At 46.8% G+C, this 22,653-nt stretch overlaps 2 protein-coding genes across 2 annotated transcripts; both read right to left on the minus strand.

Annotated features, from left to right (window-relative positions):
- Positions 1 to 8,043: 8,043 nt before the first annotated feature.
- On the minus strand, positions 8,044 to 20,183 carry LOC131289405 (ATP-binding cassette sub-family G member 5). The gene is made up of 8 exons (XM_058318654.1): positions 20,130 to 20,183; positions 19,670 to 19,969; positions 19,306 to 19,604; positions 19,100 to 19,243; positions 9,099 to 9,266; positions 8,817 to 9,028; positions 8,410 to 8,740; positions 8,044 to 8,344 (listed from the first exon to the last, which is right to left on the minus strand). The coding sequence occupies exons 1-8, from the start codon at positions 20,181 to 20,183 to the stop codon at positions 8,044 to 8,046; spliced, it is 1,809 nt and encodes a 602-aa protein (XP_058174637.1).
- Positions 9,433 to 15,081, minus strand: LOC131289404 (uncharacterized). Its single transcript, XM_058318653.1, has 2 exons — positions 14,360 to 15,081; positions 9,433 to 11,527 (listed from the first exon to the last, which is right to left on the minus strand). The coding sequence occupies exons 1-2, from the start codon at positions 14,732 to 14,734 to the stop codon at positions 9,458 to 9,460; spliced, it is 2,445 nt and encodes an 814-aa protein (XP_058174636.1). The 5' UTR covers positions 14,735 to 15,081; the 3' UTR covers positions 9,433 to 9,457.
- Positions 20,184 to 22,653: the final 2,470 nt, after the last annotated feature.

A 22,653-nucleotide genomic window follows, 5' to 3' on the forward strand; every position in this document is an offset into this window, starting at 1 on the left:
CTCTTGCAAGCCGGCCGCCCAAACACAAATGCGGTGCGGAAATGGAGACCCAGATCAATCCGAAGCCGTTCCATGGCGTGAAGTAGGTGTGAACAAGCTGGCGCTCAACAATTTTCAAAGCATTTCATGGGACGAAAAGAATCGAGCTTTGAGAGAGGTAACAAGAATGGTGTAAGCCATTAAGTATATTTGAGGAATACAGCACGGCATGAAGCTACGATAAACTTTGTTTATTTTTTTGGTATTTTGCAAGATTTTTGGAAAGGTTAATAAATGGAAATGAAAATACTTCGGGGCTTGCCGGCACATATGTGGGGGCGTTCGATCGTGACAGGTGTGCAAATGCGGATTGCGGATGGAAAATATCACAACAGAGAGTAGTGGGATGAAATAGCTTCCCAGCAAGAATGCCTGGGTGCCATTATTTATTCGATGTCGTTAGTGAAATGTGTTTAAAAACGAAAGGACAAATGTCACTGGATGATCTTTAATGGTTTTAGATCATTAAAATTGATAACATTCCAGAGAAAAGAATACCTAATAGCTTAAAATTAGTTGCATTTAATAAAATTTAAAATAGATTATTTAAGTGTGTATAACCCTTGCAACAGTTCATAACCTCCACATTAAAGTGTTTTCAAAATAGTGAAGATGATCCCAATAAAAGATCCCGTTTTTCCCCACGCAACACGAAGACAAACTAATCAATCAAGATCGAATTAATCAATTCCACCGCTTCGTTACGTGGCCTGCGGGGGCTTTCTTCGGCCGCTAAAACACCACTCAAAGCAGATTAGAAATGACCATAATTTAACCGGAGAAAAACACCAGCCTCAAGGCGATTAGAGCTACCTCTGAGCTACCGAGACGCATTTTGGACAAAACGACTCGTTCCCGCCGCCGTGTTGGGAAGGGCCTTTCGCTCGATGCCGAATGATGACCCGAACCACCGTTGACCACCATTAACCGGAAGGTATCAATTTAACACTCGAAAACTAAAAAATAACTTAGCGAACATCAAGCGCGTTTGTCGACAAGCTAAACGATAGGTTGTGGCGCAAATTACTCAGCGTTTTTCGGTGGGCATGCTTTCGGAAATGTGCGGTCGGTCGGTCGGCCTCAGCTTCTGCGGTGACAGTTAAATGATAGACAACATGTTTGTGTCATGTTCCGTAACAGTGCAGTGCGGGGACGGTGTGAGGTCCCGGGACGAACGAGACCGGGACCGAAAGGTTAATCATTTCAAACTGCGGAACGGATGTCAGTGCAGCGGCCGGCAGGAAGCGATCGGTGTTGTCTCATTGAATAATTTGTCACACAACCGTCCGGTTCATCCGTCGGACAGGGAATCAACACTATTCCGTTACATTTTTATTACGAAAAATTAAAAACTAAAAGAAATGAAACGAGGAAGACCTCATACAAATTGGCTGATTAATGCCACCGATTTGCAGACCCACGGGGTTGAGCGTGGGAACTGAGATGGTTTTAATTTTTCGGCACGAGGAGTTTCCCGAGCGAAAACTTAACGAACGAACTTCAAACGAAAAATTAAAAAAAAAAAAACCCGCACAACCTGCAAATTACCCGCAAACTCATTAGGCAATGGTCTTTTCACCTGCACCATCGAAAGTGCGTCTGGGGTTTACTTTTACTTTCTCAGGTCAGGCCGCTCTCAGGCGGCGCATCGGACGGGCCGATTAATCGCGTCAGATAAGCCCTGTCCGGGAATGGCTAATGAAGTGACAAGTGAAGAATGAAAACATTAAGATTGTCGGCTGATGGTCAGCTCATATTTACGTGCCTGTCCGGCGGGAAGAAAGGTTGATTCATTAACGTTATTCTATTCATGTTAAATTTTAGTTTTTAACTCCATCGATAAATCTCGAAGGCGCCAAGTGGTAACGGAGTTTTAAATGCATTAGTAAGTGTAAGGCCATTTTTATCAATTCTCTTACGTCACTTCACTTACTAGACGTACCTTTTTGCGGATAATTTCACCAAGAGGAACTCAATTTAAAATTCAATGACTTCATTGGCTTGAACTGAAATGATGTCACAAATGCCACTGTCGAATATGACATTCCAAGACAACGCGTCTTACAATGGTCTGGCTGCCCTTTCCTAATACTTTCGGTTTGGGTAAGCATGGACCATCCGGGTGAACAGAAACGTGTGTAATTCATCATCGGTATCATATCGCTCGGGACGGCCGATAGGACAGGCCGAGCCAAAAGGAATCACGGAGTGAATGTAGGCGAACGTCCCGTAAATGCTTTACTGCTGCTTCTGCCACTCTTGTATAACCATCATGCTACCTGTGCTCCAATGCTCCTCGAAATGGGCTGTGGGAAAATGTATTAAACCAAGAAAGAAAAAGATGATTGAATTTATAAAACCGTCTAGAAAAGAAACAGACACACTGTTTGATATGATGCTTTGGTGCGTCAGAAGCACACCGTCGACTTCGGAGTGCTAAGCTATCGAACCTGTAATCATGTGGAGCTGTTTGCTTCTCCACTGACTGTCGAGCGTCAAAAATTCGTCACAATCGCGTGATCGATCGCGTATTGGCCATGGTGTTGGTATGTCACTATTGCTTAACATACCATCGCACACGATGGATGTTGACTCGAACCTTTAGGAAAGAATAGAGAGGAAAAATGGGAATCAAGTGTCTGTTTACATGTTTTTTTATAGAAGCAGAAATCTCGATTTTTTAAAACACACAGTCACAGGTAACGTCCATGTTTTATGTTGTTGCATTTAAAACGAAATGCTGAACAATACTTTCTTTCACGCAAGCAACGCCTTTTTAAGGTGGAATTTCATAAAAGCAATACAAAAAAAAATGAAGAAGGCAAGCCGCTACATCAAAGCGGCATATCTACGCATCACAATTGGGCAACGAACGGATAGTGCATTCCTCTCGAAAAGCGTTGGAATACCGCTGCATAAACACGACAAATCGTCCGGCAATTACCATTTCTAATGAAAATTCACCATCCGCCTATGGCAGCCATCTTTCTACCGCTTTGTTGTTTGGGAACCGAAAGAAAAGTAAATCGCATTCATGCCATATGAAACAACAACCTTCGTTACCTCGACAGCAACGTGAACTTCAAGAAAAAAAACCCTTCTTTCCCGGGGTTCGGAAGACGAAAGAATTACGTCGACACCCGCTTCCTATAATTATCACATCACGGCCATTATTCAACTCCCGAAAACTACCGAGGCTAAACAAAACGGGGCGTTTTTTGAGGGGGTTTTTGCAGTTAAAACAACCTTCACACTGGACCCTTTTACTTTTTCCGGCAGAAATGGTGTTTCAAGGAAACTCCAACGACGACCTTTTCCATCGCGCGGAGCGAATCTTTGCCCCCAGGATAGTGTTTGGGTAAGCGTTTTAATCGTCAATCGCTTGCCTTACCAAAATGCCAAATTCAAAGTGCCAAACTTAACATCTTTTCTTGCTTCGGTAGGAAGGAAAACGGACGGTCCTTCAGCTACCAATTCGGGTTTTTACACAACAACATTTTATCGAAGCTGAACCATCTTCGTGTGATGACCAACACGTGGTAGATGAGCGAGTGTTGAGTTTCCTTCAAAATTTTCTTTCCCTTTGGCTGGTGAAAAGTTGTGTCCGATCGTGCGATTAAAAAGTGTGTGGTGGAGTTTTGTTCCCAATGTTAAATTATACGAGGGTGGAGAAAATTAACGCGTGGGATTAAAACGTTTTCTCAAACAGTAAACTTACACAAGAAAGTAGAATGAAAGAAGGTAATAAAAATGAAGTTACGTTATTGAATAAGCATTTCAAAAATCCATGCAACACATGAAAATTTCTGTCCATCTCAACAAACAACGTGAAAAGGTAAATTTTCACAGAAAAAAAAAATACAATAATCCATCTCTATATCTTCCTCCCTGAAGGTACAGGTCGACCTTGTGGAATCTGTCAAACCCGGCTCACGGTACATCCTTGATTTCGTGTCATTTTCTGGCGCTGGCAGCTGCCAAAAGCGCTAACTGCTACCCTCTTGTTTTTGCCATTTGGTTGCAGCGTGTTTAGATTTCTCTATTTGATTTTACTCACCGATCGGCAAGCGAATTCTCATGTCGCCTACCGCTGGAGCGCTACTGCACAACCAACCGTTTTTGCCCCAAACGTCGACAATTAGCGCTGGCTAAATCTGCCCGAACCGCTTCGCTGGCCCGGTGGCCTTCAGCTGTCTTCGAATGCGATACCGATCGTGCCCTAAAAACCACGCAAAAGCGCGTGAAGATCGCGTCGAAACGAGAAAAAAAAATTCAACCTCCCTGCAGTGACTAACCATTCCACGTTGGGGAATAGATTGCACCGTTTGGAGTGGAAACAAAACTTCTTCCGTAACCTTGACTCTAGCCGTCCGCAGGAGGAAAGGTTCGGTGGGTTTTAATTGCTACCCGTGCGCAGCGGTTGTCGAAGATATAGCGATAGGTCGGTGCCCATTAAAAATGCATTCTTCATCTCGAGAAGTGGCCGAACGACGGCTACTTTGATGACAAATGAGATATGCTTCCGTGGCGGCTCATGTTTGGTCGATGAGAAGGTGCGATCATCTCCTCCAAACAGACAGAGATGTTCTTACGCTCTTAGAGGAATCAAATGCGCTACGATTAGTGTGGGGGAAATCTTCCATCTTTTGGGAATCGTTTTTAAAGACAAGACGGTTGACTTCTTTTGCCCTAACTGACCTCAAAAGCGCATCCACGATACACGAAGCGTGTGGTTTCCAAATTAACAATGCACAGCCCGCCCATCGGTGGAATCTTCTGCAGCTGCAGCTTGGCATTCTTGAAAGGGGCTTAATTTCACACACACTCACAATGAGCGGTTAGCATTTCAGCGCCGTGATTAAATGGCGGCTTTGGCTCGGTGGGTGGACACACCGATTCTACGCCGGTCCGCTACGCTGGGACGGTCAACGGTAACACAACCAGATGATTACCTTATTCGCGACCACTCGACGATCGATGAAACCGTGTGGTTAACCTCAAAACACAAACATAGGCTGGCGGTAGTTTAAATTATGCTAGTACCCATTTTTTCCGATACATCTCGCACACAGACACATTCAGACAAAAAACCCACAAAACATACCAACGATACCTTCCTTCTAGGCGCATAATTCAGCATACGCCCGGGCTGGTGCTAATCAAGTCACCGAACAATGGCGCTGGGATGAAGAAATCGCGTTGATCGTCGTCGCGTGATGCTGAAATTGGCGTGGAAAAATCGGTGCGCCAATCTTAATTAATTTTTCGGGCCCATCGTACTGCCGTCAATAGGCAAATGATTATTTTATAACGAGCGCCATGTTTTGCTTGGTTCCCGGTTCCGACCGCGCCCCGTCGGGTGGAGATTGGATGTAAATAATAAACATTCAGAAAAAAAAACAATTAGATACTATGGGGATGTTGTGGAATTATCGCGTCACAAATCAAGAGTTTCATTAATTTGGCTGAGGAACACGAAGAGTCGAATGGCCATGACCTGGTTCCAAGCAATGCATAATTTTTTCCTAGGTCAAACAACAAACTTCTCAACAAACATTGTACTTGGTTCTTCTCTGAAAATCTGAAAAATATAATTACAAGTATTGGCTTTATTTAAATTGGATTTAGAACAAATCAAACGTCATTAAATTTATCGACTTGAATTGATTGAATTAATGAGGCATCTTCAATCAATAGTAACGTTTGTAAAATACAATCAATGTCAAATAAAGCATTGCTCCAACAGCCTTCCCTCAACTCCAGTTGACTCTTAGTTGCCTTATGATTTTGGCCCGAGGACCTTTGAGAGGACATTCGAGCGCCTTTCGTGCCCTTTAGCGCATCGATCCCATCGCCGTCCCACGCAGCCTAGTCGATCGGTAATTACGGCTGATTAATACCCTCAACTTGTCGTAAGGCCAACTGTGAACATTGTGTTTAAGCCAGCATAGGCTCAAGAACGCTGGTCGGTTTGTTACTTGTGTCTCAAGCGCATCGCATGCACCGACCGTGTTGATGCTCCTCTCCACGCAAAACCTTGGCCTAGGTCCTCTGCGTACGACGATCTGGTTCAATCTCGACTCTCCTAGCATCTCGCAGGCATTGGAACGGCTTGGAAGGTAATAAAAACACCAGCATCTGGTGCGTTCGAATTTTCCCATCCTTCCGTTCCGATCACCGAAATGGAAAGGGAAGACACGAGTGCGGCTTAGTTTTTTATTCTTCCGCTCAAGGACCAACACTTTTCCCTCCGAGTCACAGGTGTAATTCCGCGGACCACGGCCTCCGGCACGACAGATCGACTCGGACACATCTCTATCTCGGCTAACAAGAGCCTTTGGCAAGGTTCACACTTGTCGCACGGGCTCCGTTAATTACTTAACGATCGCTAAATGTGTACCTTTTCGTCGCGATGCACGTTTGCCAATGGCAATCTAAGCCGCTTCCCTCGGCTTACGGCATCGGGGGCTGCTCACGTGAACCGACGCCGTCGAAACGGAACGGAAACGAAACAATCAAACCAATCTGAATCACTCCGGATCACTGTGATCGCGATTTTATTATTTGAAGACGAAAATAAGTAGCTGTTGGAGCGCAGGCACGCGGTATTGTCCTCCGATGGGTAGCAATTAAACAGCTTCCTCTCATTGACCGAGCTCCTCCCGGCCGTCCGGCGGGTCCCCGGGTGCCTGCGCCGGTGTGGTCATTAAAGGGTCATGCGATACCCGGTGCACGGGGTTCAACTCCATCCACTCCATCCGATGGCCTCCTTTCGAAAGTCAGCCGAAAAACGAAGCGACGGTGATGGGAAATTAGTTAATGAATTGACCGCACGATCTCATCGCGCCGCATGCAAACGTGCGCACATGCGAACGGAACGGAAACGGTGCGTGTATCCGAAATCCGGTTCTGTCAAGCGCTGGCGAAGAGTTCTCCCGGCTCGCCGTCGGCTGCTTTTCGCACATTATCGTGGGCCGGTGTTCGAAAGGGTGACCGAAATCCTGATCGGACCCATTATTACCATTTGCGTGGTCATAAAAATACGGCTAGCTCGAGTTTTCGATGGGGTAATCGACGATTGACGTGAAGTGAACGGTACTCGTAGGGATCAGATGGTTCCTTACCGAAGTAGGCAGCTTGCTCATAGTAGGATGAGATTGTATTACCCTTAAATAGCATGGGAATATTTGAGATCAACACCAGAAATTTGCTTCGCTACATCTTACAAATGAAACACGTGTGAAGCGATGCAACCAACCTAAAAACGATAAAAATTGTGGACCAGGTTATTCCCGTCTGTATGACAGTTTCTTTGATGTCCTCCACAGTGTTATACTTGCATCAAGCCTTCACTTGTATACAACTTGTACACAGGTTTTTAAAAATGGGTAACCCTTGAACGGTACCAATTTTAGCTTTTTTAGATTTACTACAAATTCTTGAATAAAACCAACGTAGGCGAACTATAATGGCTAGACAGACACGTTCATTTTTATCGGAACGGGATAAAATAGCCGGATGATATGAAACATAACGCATGTTGTAGAGAGTATATTGCAGAGATTAAAAAGAAAATCACTACACGTTTACAGCAATACATTCACTTTGTCCTATATGAACGTATAGAGCAATTTTCTTAGAAGTAACTAACTAACCTGTCCATAATAATAACAATTACTTAGGAATCATTTGAAAGCGTTACTAATGAATCGTCATTAAAGTATTTAAAAAAATTCCATTCCAAACTTGTTACTACAATAAAACTGTCATCAAATTTTAGGACATTATGTAACTAAGTTAGAAGAAGCATCTAATTGTCTTTTAAATCATTAAGAGTTAAATACGAATATTTTATTCAAACGTCAGCTTAAAACGGGTAAAGTTAAGTTAAAAGTAATATTCGATTTAAAATAAATGTAATCCTTCCACACCAGGATTCCAGGATTGTAATTTCGATCTAAATTATACGAAATGAATGCTGGTACGAAATGTGCAATTGTTTTTTCAATCGCGGAACTTTCGTTTGACGAACCGCGGCATTGGTAGCAAGTACAGGATCATATTGAACGCGCACAAACCCAGCGCAAAAGCGATGCTTGCCGCAATATCCGTTGTCTCCTGGGCACTTGAATGGCCAATGCGCTCCATGAGAAAGTCTGCCGGCAGAGGGCAAACGACACCATTTGCCGGAGTGCAGTTCATCTTCCGTCCCAAGAACGAGGCCGTGTGCAGCAACGAGCTGGCGTACTTGGTGTGCACCCCCTTGGCGTTATCCTGCATCCATCCGAGTAATCCCTTGGTAGATCTAAAACAGATAAGATTGTTGTGTGAAAATTTGAACGAGTTTGTCACAACAAAAGTTACCCTTACCTTATGGTTCCACTGGCCAGCGTTAGGCAAATGATCAAAATGTAAGAGGTGGCAATGGCGGCGTTCAGCTGGGATTTCATTACGAGCAAAAACATAATGCAAAGCTGCTCGGCAAGCATGAAACAGGTCCAAATTGCCACCAGCAGGTACATGAAAGTCATACCGTCCGGTGCGGAAGGATCGAGTACGAGCGGGTAAAGAACACAGGCAGCCACAGCCGACGAAATGAATGAAAACGGTATCGAAACGGTGTTATACGCGATCAGCATCGTTGCACCTGTGTAAAGTCCTTCCGCGTACTCCTGGCAGAAACGTTTTCTCCATGGCGGGACTGAAAAGAATCAAGTTTAGGATTATAGCGAAGCTTCTCTCTAAGTTTATTATTACTACTTTTTGGTGTCACTTACAGAGAGTTATCGTTGTCCAGATACCAACGCCATAGCTCAATCCGAGAACGTTCATGATGAGTCCGCTTTTGCTGAAAAATCCGTGCGAATCGTCCCCGGTTTGGGAGTATAACATCCACAGTAAACCCATCGTAGCCGGTAGCGCTAGGAGCCGAAGGAAGAGGGCTTTCATTCCAGCGTAACCACATGAGAAGGTTGCTGCAAGCAGACGCCTAGAAGAAGAGTTCAGAAAAACACACGTTATTGATTATGCTGACTGCATACTGATTGCGTAATACTCACAGATACAGAACTCCCCAAACTTTGAGCTCTCCAGGTTTTCCATAGGCCAGCGGTATCTTACCACTTCCGATCGGGTTAATAGGGGCCTCCGGGATCGGAGTTTCTCGTGCAAAACGCTCAACGAGGGCCTCTATTTGCTGGCTGGACTCAAGAAAACGATCTCTTGATCTAGAGTGAGAAATGATTTTGTAATGTATGATAAAAAACTGTCTCGTGTGAAAAAGGAAAATGTTATCCTCACACCCATTCCATGTGTTCGGATGGTTTCAAGATAAAATGTCGCACGCAAAACCCGTTTTTAAAAATTAATAAATATAAAGTTTTATTTCCATTCTTCACCCTGCAGGTTCGTTTCCATTTCACGGACTGTTCTGGTGCAGATACATCACCATATCCATCTCCCGCTCGCTCAACATGAGCCGTCGCTTCTGCACGTCGCGCTGTCCGGTTTGACCGAACAGCAGCTTCATTTCATCACAGGCCGCAGGAATGTTTAGTATGCGCCGGCAGAGGCGCTTCAGTAGCGGAAAGGCCGTCTCCGTGCGCCAGTACGACATGATGTCGACCGCACTCTCCAGCTTCACGTCAATATACTGTTTGATTTCGTCGTCCACCACGTCGTCGCACTCGAGTTTGAGCGACGAGTCCATAAACTCGTAGAACTTGAGCTCCGTTGGCGCTAGCGAACCGTTCGTTCGTTTCTTCATTCCATTGGGACCAAGACCACCTCCACCACCATCCCCAGCGATGTATTGGCTCTTCACCAGCTCAATGCCTTCGGGATCGTTGTGCAGGTGTGCCTTGACAGCGGCAATCGTTTCTTCCCGTTCCTCGTCGGACAGGAAGCGTAGCCCCTTAAATTTGGGGTCGAGAAACACCGCTATCCGGTGGTAATTGTGTAGCAGAAAGTGATCCCGCAGCTCGCTCAGCAAGTATGACTTTACCGTGCGCACCTCGGCCTCGGTGTCGGCGTCGTCCGGTCGGAGCGTTAACTCGAGCTTTTTGCGCCACAGGATCACCTCGCTGATTGTGACACTGGTGTCCGAGATGAGGCTGCGTATTGGCTCGCGGAACGCATCCAGGTAGCGATAGAGTGCAGCCACTTCGGGTGACAACGGCGTTTCGTCGTCGTCCGGCGTCTGATAGAACACCCGCTCGAAGTACCGTGTGCTGTCACAACCGTACGCCCCCAGAGCCATCTTCATGATGTTCCATAGCATCGTCACAACACAGGGGATCGTTTCGTACTGGTTGCTATGACACAGTAGCGTTCGCTCGGCGGATTCTCTCAACGCCTCATCACTGCTATCGAGTGGCATGCCACCAAACACGACCTTGATGGGATCCGTAAATGTCCGAGCCAGGCTGTCTTCGATGATGCGCTGCAAGTGCTCCACATACGAACCCTCCTGGCCGGTCACCTCCAGTGTCTTCACATTGATCTGGCGGAAGTAGTAATCCGAGGCGACGGTGTACGCGTTGATCGCGACATAGCTGCGCCGCTCGAGAGCATTCCGGAACAGGCTGAAGCTGAACGTGAGATCGCAGTCCGCCAGCACTTTGTTCAGCTGGCCCTTCGCCTCGTGGTACATCGCCGGAAGGATCGTGTCGAGCAGGACCTCCCGCGAGGCAAGTAGATTTTCCTGCTGCCCGTAGTACACGCCGATGTTTACAAGCATCTGGGCTAGGGTGCGGAAGCTGGGCAGCTCGAATAAGTCCGCACTGACGATGTCCTTGTAGAGTACGCACGCCTGCTGTCGGATCAGATCGTCTTTCACGTTCTGCGGCAGAATCGACGCCGCCTGGGGATACTTGTGGGCCTGCGATGGCACGGTCGCTTGGACTCCCGCAATGGCAGCGGCCGATTTAGCCGTCGTTTTGCCCTGCCCTGCGCCCCCGTTCCAGTTGGAGGACACTTTCGGCTCGAGCTTAACCTCCACACCGGACGGGAGCTTGATTTTGCACCGATGCCGCAGCAGACTTCCCGTGCCGGTGCTCGCCTTGTGCAGCACCAGCCAGCCACACTCCAGACAGCGCACGTAGTTCTGCTTGATGCCCTTGTAGAACATCGGCATGTAGCGCTGCCAGGTGCTGTTGTTGTTGTGGTGCTTCCGGTACTCCAGCTCCGGGTCCTTCTCGGTGATCATCTTCTCGAGCTGGTCCTTCGAGAGCAGGTGCGGGTTGTGGATGGCCAGTGCACCGGACTTGAGCAGCTGATCGGTCAGCTGGTAGGTCACCTTGCCCAGCTGCACGTGCATCATCGATTTCGCACCGTAACCGCCGTCGGAGGTGATTTTTCGGAACGAATCGTCCACCTTACCGGCCCGTATCTGCACCTCCGGTTCCGGTGGGGGCGCCTCGTCGTTCGGAATGTCCTCGAGCACCTGCGCCAGGGCGTGCCCTTCGTCAAGCGATAGTTCTGAGTCAGCCTACGGAGAAAGGAGTGTATTAGACGGAGGTTCTAGGAATTCAATAACGAACGACGCAACAAACGTGAGCTAACAAAATGGCCTTCGATAGTACTGGAAGAGAAAACTATGTAGACTTTCCCTTAGACTGAATCAATCTGTGTTACAAACCGCATTACTGTCCTATTCGCAGCCAGGTTTTGCTTGAAATAGTTTAAACAAAATGCAGTTCTAAGCATATGTAGTTCATATGGAGGATATTGTACACCTCAAGTTAAACGATCAGAACACAACAAGACTTCAGGGGGCGGGTGTTTCAAATTCGATATAAAAAGACGATGTCTTAAATTGAATTCAAAAAAGACATGCAAATGCTCGAAAACTTCACAAGCAGGAATGAGAAATAAATTTCAAAACTTTACACCTCCGTCTAGATGCAGACATTTTTGAATTTGTTTTGAGAATTTTAAAAAAATATTTATTGGACGTCATTGTAGTGTTGTCCTTGAAGCCGATAACTGTTGTTGTTAGCCTTTCCCATATCCGGTGAAATGGTTGCACCCCGCGAGAGAGCCATTAAGGGATGCGTACGTCCGTAAAGCCAACAAGTGGTTGAAGTGAGCCAGCGCTCGCAACGATAAAACAAACTCGGGAAACCATAACATCGGGAGCCTCGGGAGCCATTTTGGAATCGGGAGAAAATGCACGAAACGCTAACGAAAAATGTGTGTGTGTGTGTGTGCGTGCTTATGTCCGTCGGTGTGCTTGACAGTGCGCGGACAAACAAAGAACAGGAGAACGAGTTTGTCTGTGGGCCATGTGGGGGAGGGGGTGAGAATCTGAAGTAGGGAAGGGTGAAACGGAAGAACGGATGATGACTACGTGAAACACGCGCACACGAGAGCACGGAATGGGAAAATGGACGCGAACGCGATTCCATCGTCAGCCGTAACCGAATGCCCCCGTCGACGCCAACCGTCGGTTCTACGCGTTATGGAAAAACCCTCCCGGTTTGAGACGTTTCTGTGCTGGCGCGAAGGAAGCGAAATGTGTGCAAAACGCCCCGAAGGAAGGAAGGCCAGCGAGGTGCTGGTGCGGGCAAATCAGGGTAACATGAAGCCACGAAACACGAGCATCGTTAAAGAAAAAACAAACACGACGAAACGGAATGGGCACGAAAAGAATCGAGAGCTCGAGCACCTGAGGCTGAGGTGAGGCAGAGCTAAGGAACTGAGGAAGGGCAGCAGTAGAACGGTGGCACCGAAAGGCGAAACAGACGCTGGGCAGCGGAAGAAACCCAAGGTGGCCTCCGAGAGGTCCCCAAGACGAAGCCTGAGAAGATGTAGCCTGACCACAATAAACCGTGCAAAGGCAGCAGAGGGTGAGAAAGAAGAAAACTCCAACCGGCAGAACAGAAAAACAATGAGAAAGTCTATTGCACCCTAGAAGAACCGACAAGCAAAAGGAAGCCAGAGAACCTCTGGAGGGAACAACGCTAGAACGAAGCAGACCAGTGCGAGAAGTAAAGTGGATGTGTGGATGGCAGATAATGAAGAAATGAAGAAAATTGTACGAAAACATACTTTCACGACATCACGTCACGCGAAGCGGGGGAATGGCAACGTCTTCGAAGAAGGGAACGCAATCGCACGGACCAACGACAGAAGAACGTGCGAAGAAGCGGACAGACGGAAGGAAAGATATTCTCCAGAAGGAAACGTCGCGGCTTGCGGTTCTTGGAAGCGGTCGGGGACGGCTGGATGGGGTAATTCAGCAAAACAAAACCTCTCGTGGTCTCCGCCGCCGCACAACAAAACAAACCCGGCGTAGTTAATCGCGATCTGTCTCGCGAGAGGAGCGCGAGCATTTTTTGGGAGACCGCGACGTGAGAGCATCATCTCACCACCAGTGAAGTAGAGTGAGAGGAAGCTTCGACGCGTTGGGGGGTTTTGGAGCCGCCGAACGACGGAGGCTCCATTTGCCCAATGCCCCGTCCCTCCACCGGCGCGGACGTTTTATTCTAGCCCCAACCTGACCCTTCCCCATGCCCTCATCCTAGCGGGGTCCTTTCTCGCTCTAACGTGTACGTGTTTTCGCACGAATACCTTAACCAGTGATTCTCAACCTGTGAGTTGAACTTTGCGCGAAGCAGGATAAAAGAGCAATTTACCTGATGGGTTCAAAGAAAAGGATCGCAGCATTTCAGAATACATTTTCTATTGCTATATGAAAAACCACAATTTCGATATTTTACAAATAATCCGTGATAGCAATTGTTCTCTGCCGATTCAAATAACATTCATGTGTTAGAAACGAATGTGAAAACGAGAAAATTAAAAAAATCTTTATGAAATGATAACCAAATGCATGCACAAGAGCATAAGTTTAAAATGATTCAGAATGTGTTCATTACTAAAGAAATGTTTAGCGCAACTAAAGTTGAGAAACCCTGATGTTGACTCTCGCGTCCGCTTTTGCACGCTTCGGCGAACATCGCGTGGTTGAGAGAAAAAAAAAACACCGTGACAACCACTGTGACAAAGCGATTCGCTGGCTGTAAAGCTGCCGGAGGGGCTTCGAGGGGGTGCGAAGCAGTACAAAACTGCCGAGTCAAATAAAAAGCCAACGCTACAGTTACACCACAAAACCGGCGTTCTCGGTAAGCGTACAGCTAAAAAGCGCTGAGCCTTCGATGTCGATTCCATGGGAGTCGCAGCCATTTTGTTTGTCACGAAATAATGCGTCACGCACGCAGCAGAACAGTGAGCCTCGCACCGATGGAGCCTCTCATCTCGTACGAGTGTGTGTTTTTTTAAGGAGATAGAGAGAGAGAGTGTGTGTGTGTGTTCTTACCTGTATTTCCGGTTCCGGAAGCTCTTCCTTGATGTTGGCCAACCCGACGGGCATGTAGACAACCTGTGCGGCGATGGGAGACGAGGCTCCACCGGCCAACGACGACGACGACGACGATGACGAGGAGGAGGAGGCGATGGACGAGTTGGACGAGGAGGAGGCTCCCGGAGAGTTGCTGCTCTCGCTGCTGCCCCCGCCGCAGGCGTCACCGACCCCGCACTCCCCCTCGCCGGTGGGGCTTGGCATCATCGGGATCGTTGCTTCTGGTTCGCCATTACCGGCGGATGTGCCGGTGACAACGGAGGCGGTGACGGCGTTGGTGGAAACGATCGCACCGTCACTCGCACTTGACGGTATTGGTTGACCACGACGCATTCTGGTGACGCGCTTTTTTTGTTGTTCTTTTTATGTGTTTCTTTTATTTTTTGTTTTTCAATATCGCCGTTGTTTTCACACAGCACCCGGATGATGCACCACCAACACCAACGGATCTCCGGTGTCCGATGCACGGGTTACGCTTGAATTGCAGCACAGGAACAGATTTGTGGGGTTGTTTTTCTAGTTCTTGGTTCACGCAGGTGACGTTTGGCTTTTCGTTCGCCGTGACATTACGTGCAATTTTTGCATCCCGAAAGAAAACCCGGAAACAGCACCGTGTCACCTGAGTTCGTGCGTCCAGGGAGGTTTGTAAAATATAATTGCCTTTTTTCACCACAATCCAAGTGCACCTTGGAAGAAGCTCCCCGCGACTACCCGAAAAGCTTCGTGATGTTGACGCTCTGTGCTTGAAAGGGTCACGAAAGCGACCGGAAGGCAAAAATAGAACGACCTAAACCTGTGTGCAGTCCGGGCTACGTGCTTCACGAACGTCAACGCTGCTGCGTCGCGGCTGTTGTTGCTGTTGCTGTTGGCGATGGGATCGTGACGTGTGTGCGTGAGATGACGCCATTATTCCGTGCGTCGCCCTTTTTCACGCCGCCGCGACCCGCCGCACGGACACACGACGTCCTGCGCACTTCACAGGTTACCGCGGGGCAGCGAATTCGAGCACGTTCTCGATTGCACACTTGGATCACACTGTACACGCACGCACTGCTGTTATTTTGTTTCACGAGGCAGTGGTTCCACGGCACCACGCACACGTTCACCACGCGCACAAATGTTTTGCGCGTCTAATCAGCTAACGGAGGTGGTTTTTAAAACAATTCTTGTCCCTCCCCCGTTGCCTCACTGGAGCGTTGGCGAACTTCCAGTTCTTCTCAGTAAAAGTTCACATTAAAACGCCGGCTTTTCTAGAAAAAACCCGTGCACCCGAAATGGGTAGACAAACAGCACATTCTCCAGCGACCACGCGCTCGGCACGGCTCCCTAAAACCCTTTGCCCTCTTGTTGTTATTGCCCAGTGCGCATTCCCTGTCCCTTTCACTTTCTCGCTCTTCTCCCCTAGCACCGGCGACGATGGAAGATAAAGTTAACAAACGGCGGTTTTAGAAAACGTTCCACACACGCACGACTCCAGCGAACGACTGACCAGCAAGCGTTTGTCAAATTCTCTCGCAACCCCGCGGGTTTTGTTCGCCGTTCACAAAGCTCATCTCATCTCATCGCTACACAACAGCGCGGCGCCGTTTGCTCTCACGCTCACCTGCACGACCCGCGGCTTGTGTGCATTCACACGTACGTAGGAGATTGTGGGGCAAGATGTTGTTTTTAATCGGAAACATATTAATTCAGGTTAGATGAAAGATTCATACGAATGAATCTCGCCTAAACATTCATAAGGAAATCAGAACTTAATGTAGGAAAAATATAGCACGTTGCATAATTGCAGCAAAACAAATGTAATGCATTCAACATTCCACTGAACAATTAGAAAATTTAAGACTTGTTTGTGTAATTTATCGTTTTCTTTACTCAGCATCCAATATTTTTCGTTGTTAATGGTTCAGATAGTAAAAATTCTCCTTATTTCTTTTGGTGGCGCATTAAACCCCAGTGGTAGGGTGCATCTTGCCCCACTCGCCTGTACGTTCTCGGCGAAGAACCGGGAAGCGTGCAATCATCTCGGATCCTTCCTTCTTCTCCGAGGCTCTTCCTTCGCTCTTCCCAAGCCACGGTTTTACCTGTGAGCACGGAATGATTCAACCACGGAGGGCACGAAATTGCTCACTCACTCGCAGCAAAATCGCCCTGTCGTCATTTTTCCTTTTTTTTCACCGCCACCCGTTGCGTGTTTTCCTTTCCCTGGCACCGCACACAAGGCGTATGGGCCTTTGGTTGTGCGCCTTCGGTCACGTTTTGCCACCAGTTCCCTATTTCCTCTTTCCAGGCCGTTCTGCTTACACAGTCTGCTTCTTATTTTTCTTCTTTTTCCCTCTCGGCACCGGTTTCACGTAGCCCCTGCACGGGTATTTCCCTCCACCGGGCTACCTGTGCTTGCGTACCAGCGGAAACCGTGAAAGATGTACCACCTTGCCCTTGCTTCGTCTTGATTTCTTTTTCCTTCTACGTCCCCAGCATCCCTCCGTCTGACACCGGCGTACATTCCAGAAAATGGAAAAAGAACGATCCTTTTCGAACCAGGTTGGAACGAAGTGTCGTTTGGCTGAGCGTGTCTTTTTCACAACCTTCTTGCTGCGTCGTGGTCATGGCTTCGTGTTTTTAAAAGCGGCAAAGCGAAGGTTATGTGAAACGACAAAAATTATTTTGTGAACTAATAGTTTCAAATATAAACTACAAAGTTTCATAGTAACTTTATCACTTTGTGTTAACAATTTAATGTTATAAAACCCCTAAAGTATTACATTTTTATTTTCAATAGAATGTTGCTCGTGTTAAAAAATATCATATCATATCCAATGATGTTGTTATGTTTAAAACAATTTATATATAAACAATCATCTTCCCATTATACCAAAACACATAGTATTCACATTACAGCATTCGAATCTCTTGCCTTTCATTTTATACATTTTCTAGTTTTGCCACATTCAACATGCATGATATTTTTTTAAAACAAAAACCAACCTCGTTCGTGACGCTGCCCTAACATGGTTTGCCATTTTGCGTGTTTGCGTTCCATTCTAACCGCCCGACCCGGCTTGAGATGAAAAGCTGATTGCTTCTATGCCTATGTTTTTTTTGTTGTTGTCGGTCCCCATTGGATGTCTCCTTTGTGCACCTTTTCGTAATGGCCGCACGACATGTACCCGCTGCCCACCTGAAAGGCAAGTGTCCTCTTCGTGCACGCGTATTGGTGCGCACGGTAGTGCAAACGCACGCCAAGAATCAAGAACGTTCAACTTCGAACCGGACGCACGCACATCATCCATATGCGGGGTCCGGTCGTCATCCGCTTCCTCCCATGGCGGCGGGGGTTGTTGGCTTCGGGGATGATGCTCCACAAATACAGCGATGCACCCCTTCATCGCGGTGCGACATATGCCCACCCCATCGAAAACACGCGGCGTGAGCAAACTTCTATTCCCGCGTCGTGAATGCTTCGATATGGCGGTGAGATGGAAACGGGCTCAAGTGAGATGAGTAACACCCGCGATCTTCGAGATGAAGATCCCGGCCCGGTGAACCAAGGTGAGATGAGATGAATCATTGGTAATTCATGGGTAAAACATGTAGGCTTCTTCTGCCTGTCGTTTCACATCTTCTATTTGAAGGAAATTTCTAAGTCTATATCTAATAACAGTCTATAAAAAACACAGCTGAGTAGAACTGTCTAGCGTATTCCTCGAATTGAAGCTGAACAATTCGAATACGGTTTTGTTTAAGTTTACAAGCCATTTTTTTAATGTCACAAAAATATCAAAAATAATATATAACATAGTTTTTAAAGCGTATTTGATGCCATTTTGCATTGCACATCAAACTCTTTACCTAAAATTGAGCTAAAATTCCGGATTTAGCTTTCAGATTCTTTGATTTTCAAAATGAAATTGTTTGATTGTACTCATCATTCTTCTTCTTCTTGGCGTAACGACCTCTTGGTCATGCCTGCCCGTTAAGGGCTTACGAGACTTGTTTCCCTGTTGTACGTGGATAGTCAGTCCTCTCGTACAGGGGAGGGTCTGGTCTCGGTTGGGATTCGAACTCACGCCGTCGAGGTGGTGAGCCCCGGCGCTCATGGGCCGATTTTCTAACCGGCGCTACCGCTCGGCTGTCGCGGACCCCGTACTCATCATTAAAAACGATCAAATAATAATGTACGCACATTGAATGTTTCATAAACATACAATGAAAAACATTCCATTTAAAACCCCTTTGAATGCATCCGGATGGTGAATGCGTACACAATTGACAGTTGACATAAAATGACAGTAAGTTGACAATATTAAATGAAAATATTTAAAATATACAATAATATATTCTAAAAAAACAATTATAACTTTGAAAAAAAAATACATGTGGATAATTTAGACCCAAATTGCAAGAACGAATGAGTATATCGACCATTTTTGTTGTGTATTGAAAGGTTAAATAGACACATATTGAAATACACTTTTGGATGGTTACATAGGCCTATCTTGGAATAAGCTTTTGAAACGCTTATCAATTCGAGTCTTTCTCATCCAGATGATCGTACAGAAAAGATTTTCTTCTGTTATGTATTATAACTTATCCAAAGTCATATCTGCTATCAAACATAAACTGCCTGACATATAATGTAATGTTTCTAGAAATGACTGAACAAAAAGTATACTATAGAGAAGATTGAAAGCCACCTACCTTCGATCCACTGTGGACAGGCAGAGATAGTACATTAGTGGATTCTCGAGCTGCGGGCATGGAAAGCCGATTCCATGGAAATACTCAAGCATAGCACGGGTACCACCAGAATACACGGCTCCACCCAAGCACAGAAAAAGTGCCCTAAAATGAAACAATAATTGGAAGTTAAATGGAGATCGAAAAGTGCGCTCATATTTCCTCACCTGTCCAAAAAGGGAAACACGTCCGATCGGGGCTTTTCAAGTGAAAGTAGAATCCCGCACCCGGTCTTTTTGGCCGAATTTGACAGAATGCTAATCAGGAGGTATGCACTTAGTGGATCCAGCCCTTGCGTTGGTTCGTCCAAAAGCAGCATCACCGGATCACGTACGAGCTGAATTCCGATCGCAAGCCGACGCTTTTCACTGATGTTCAAATTTTCCACCTTCTTGTGGGAAACTTGGGATAGTGCGAGATCCGCTAGCACTTGACGCACTTTGGAACTCTTCAGGTAACCACCAAGCTGAAACGAAAAAATAGATCAAATGTCACTGATCATCTGAGTTTTGTACGGATTGGGTTACGTACAATCGTGGGCGTGTAGTGAAGTGTTTGGGAAACCGTCAGGCCGGGAATAAAGTCACAGGCATGTGTCACGTAGCCACAACGCTGCTGGAACAACGATTTTGTAAGAGGTGCACCGTTCAGCAAGACCTGTCCACGGGACGAGCCCTCCGAGCGCCGGGCAATGACATCCAGCAGCGCCCGTTTGCCGCTTCCCTTCGAGCCGAGGATGGCCATAACCTCACCACTGTGCACCGTCAGATGCACCCCCTTCAGCACCAGGGCCGACTGTCCACCGCCATTGAAACAACCGCCCGTATCGACCTACAACGGAACAACAGAGCGAGATCAAAACAAACGACTTCAACGACCGTGCAAGCGCGGAACCTTGAGTTCCCAACAAGAATACCGCAACGGGCCGCGATGCAGAGCACGTTCGCGGAGTACTCGCTGGAACCAGGCGCTCACCGCTACGTCTACATACCTCGGTCGTGTGGTAGATGTTGTGCGCTTCGAGCACGTAGTCGCTACCGATCATGCTGCAAGCGAAACACAAGCGACGAACCCGAGCAAAAACAACAGGAAAAATATAGAAAGCACACTCGCACGATCGCGAATCACCAAATACCACTCGCGAGAGTTGCCAAACAAAAGGGATGTTTATGGACTTGGCTGCTGCGTGGACCTGGACAACAGGCAACAACCTCCACCGGTGACGTTACGATCGCGACTGCATCGAGCATGACTCCGCGGCCACGATCCGAGTGAGTTCGTTCGTTTCCTCCCTCCCTTTGGGGGCTCTCTGGACCGGATTTGATCCGAATACCTCTACGTAGACGGGCACACAAAACGGGTTGAAGTTTGTGTTGGTAAGAGGATGTAACTTGTGTAAAAAATGGGGTTACAGAAGATTTTTCTAAAAACATCTCGTTCGTATTTCAAAGTAAGAAAAACGATGCAATGTGTTTAAAGATAGTTTCGAAAAAAACAAAACTGTGCAATCGAAATATTTGTAGATTACTTTAAGTGATGAAAATAAAAACTGTCTTAATTTTTAGTGCAATAGAATAGAAAACTTTTAAAAAACTAAAATCTAGGTTTTGAAAAATGCCACATTGTATCACACGGCCCTCTAGGGGAAGCCTATTTTTTGCCAGCGCAATGTTTACCTTTTGCTCACGCCGTGCGCGATCGCGGTGCACCATCACAATGATCGCCGTGGACGCAACCAGCGACGCAATCCGGCGCCCATTTTTCGCGGTGTGCGTGTGTGCGGGTCGTGTGAGCGCGAGTGCGATCGATCCGCTGGAGCCTGCCGAACCAACATGGCGTCCCGAGGTGGTTAGTTGTAGTTTCGCTTCGCTGCCAGCTAGCAGCAGCAGCAGCAGACGAGTAGAAGCAGTAGCTATCGTAGTGATTGGAAAATCTCTGGAAAAATACTCGAATGTGCACTAGCGGTTATCACAGAAAACCAGTTAAAAGTGAGGTGAAACAATTGTGCTCTTTGCATAGTGACACAAGCAACGGATAAAGTGGAACTACCTTTTCGGCGTTTTAGGTGCAGAAGGTGTGTTTTTAAGATCATTTCGGGAGTGTGTACCAAAACCCAGAAAAGCCAAAGAACCGACAGTTTTCTTCGCGCTTCGATGGACGATCAGATTCCGGCCAATGATTCTTCCGTCAGCCGTTCTTCGCGAGTGAGAAGCATAGAAACGTAAAGCAAGGAAACTTCTTCACCACACTTTGACGCGATCCGATGAGATTCTGTCAAATGATCGACACTGATGGCGGTTGATGGTGACGGGGATTTATTCTTTTTTTCAAACCCCAACAAGCGTTGGTGTGTTGCCTTTTTTCGTTCTCTTTGTTTTCCTCTCAGCACATAGAGTGCTTAAATTAAAAATGCAAAACTGCTGCTGTCGCCATAAAACGAGTCCATTTTTTGAAGGTTAAATGCCATTGTTTCACTTTTGCTGTCCACGCTGTTAATCTTCGAGCTAGGCGAGAGTTTTTTTTTGTCATTCCATCAATCTAAAACTCACTGTGCATTTATGTCCACGTGCGTGTGTGTGTGTGTGTGCTTGGAAATTAGAATTTTTTAAAGGTTCGATGATTCACCTGGTATAGAACAGCTCTTGATTTGTTGCACAACTGCACACCAACCGCTGCATCTTTGCTTTTGCAATGCATAATTCTGTGCATTGGCTTTTTAACCCACATGGTCTTAGCTGCAGACACCACCGTGTATGCCTGTCATGTGTAAACGATTGCTTTAAAAATGTTGCTGATCGCAGCCTCACCGCTTGCTTCTTGCGTTTGCAAGACCGTAGGTGTTTGCAGCGCAAAAACGAGAAACAAGTAGAAACCCGCTGCGGTGGCGGAGTCCAACGACCACAAGGCAACATTTGTCCACACGCGTACGCAGAGAAGCGACCCGTAAAAGGAAGTCAAGGTGGAACATCATCATCCCTGCACCTTTTCTCCTAGTGGCGTCGATGTGTTGGTCTGGTGCGCGGGCTAAGGTTTGTTTTTTTTTTTTTTAATGCCAAGCGACCAGGCGAATCCGACGAAAGCATATCGCCGAGAAGAACCCGTTCTTGAGCCCGCGACGAGGACAAAGTGAAAAGCGAAGATGGGATAAACGTTTGCGCTGCGGTTCTGATCGAACGCCAGAAGAAAGCCCGGCGTGAAGGAAAATGCCGAAAGAAAAACGTTCGATGCATTTAAATGTTTCAACCTTTGGAGCGATCGAAGTGACAACGGCTTATTCCGAGCCGATCGCTCATAAGAACTGCGGTGAAGATGAAACGACATTTCAAAGCTTGTGATATTACGAAGGAACCGAATCGGACCAGAATCTTCTTCGGACAGGTTTTAATCAATTTATTTTTATTTGATTCTTTTTGATCTAGAAGTGGCCAAACAGTTTCCTTTCGATTCGTGATCGACCCGACGCCGGTAACAGAAAGAAAAACAAGTGTGAAAAAAGAAAGTGGTGAGAAAATTGT

Source organism: Anopheles ziemanni, chromosome 3, assembly GCF_943734765.1.
Source record: "Anopheles ziemanni chromosome 3, idAnoZiCoDA_A2_x.2, whole genome shotgun sequence".
Classification (NCBI taxonomy): Eukaryota; Metazoa; Arthropoda; class Insecta; order Diptera; family Culicidae; genus Anopheles; species Anopheles ziemanni.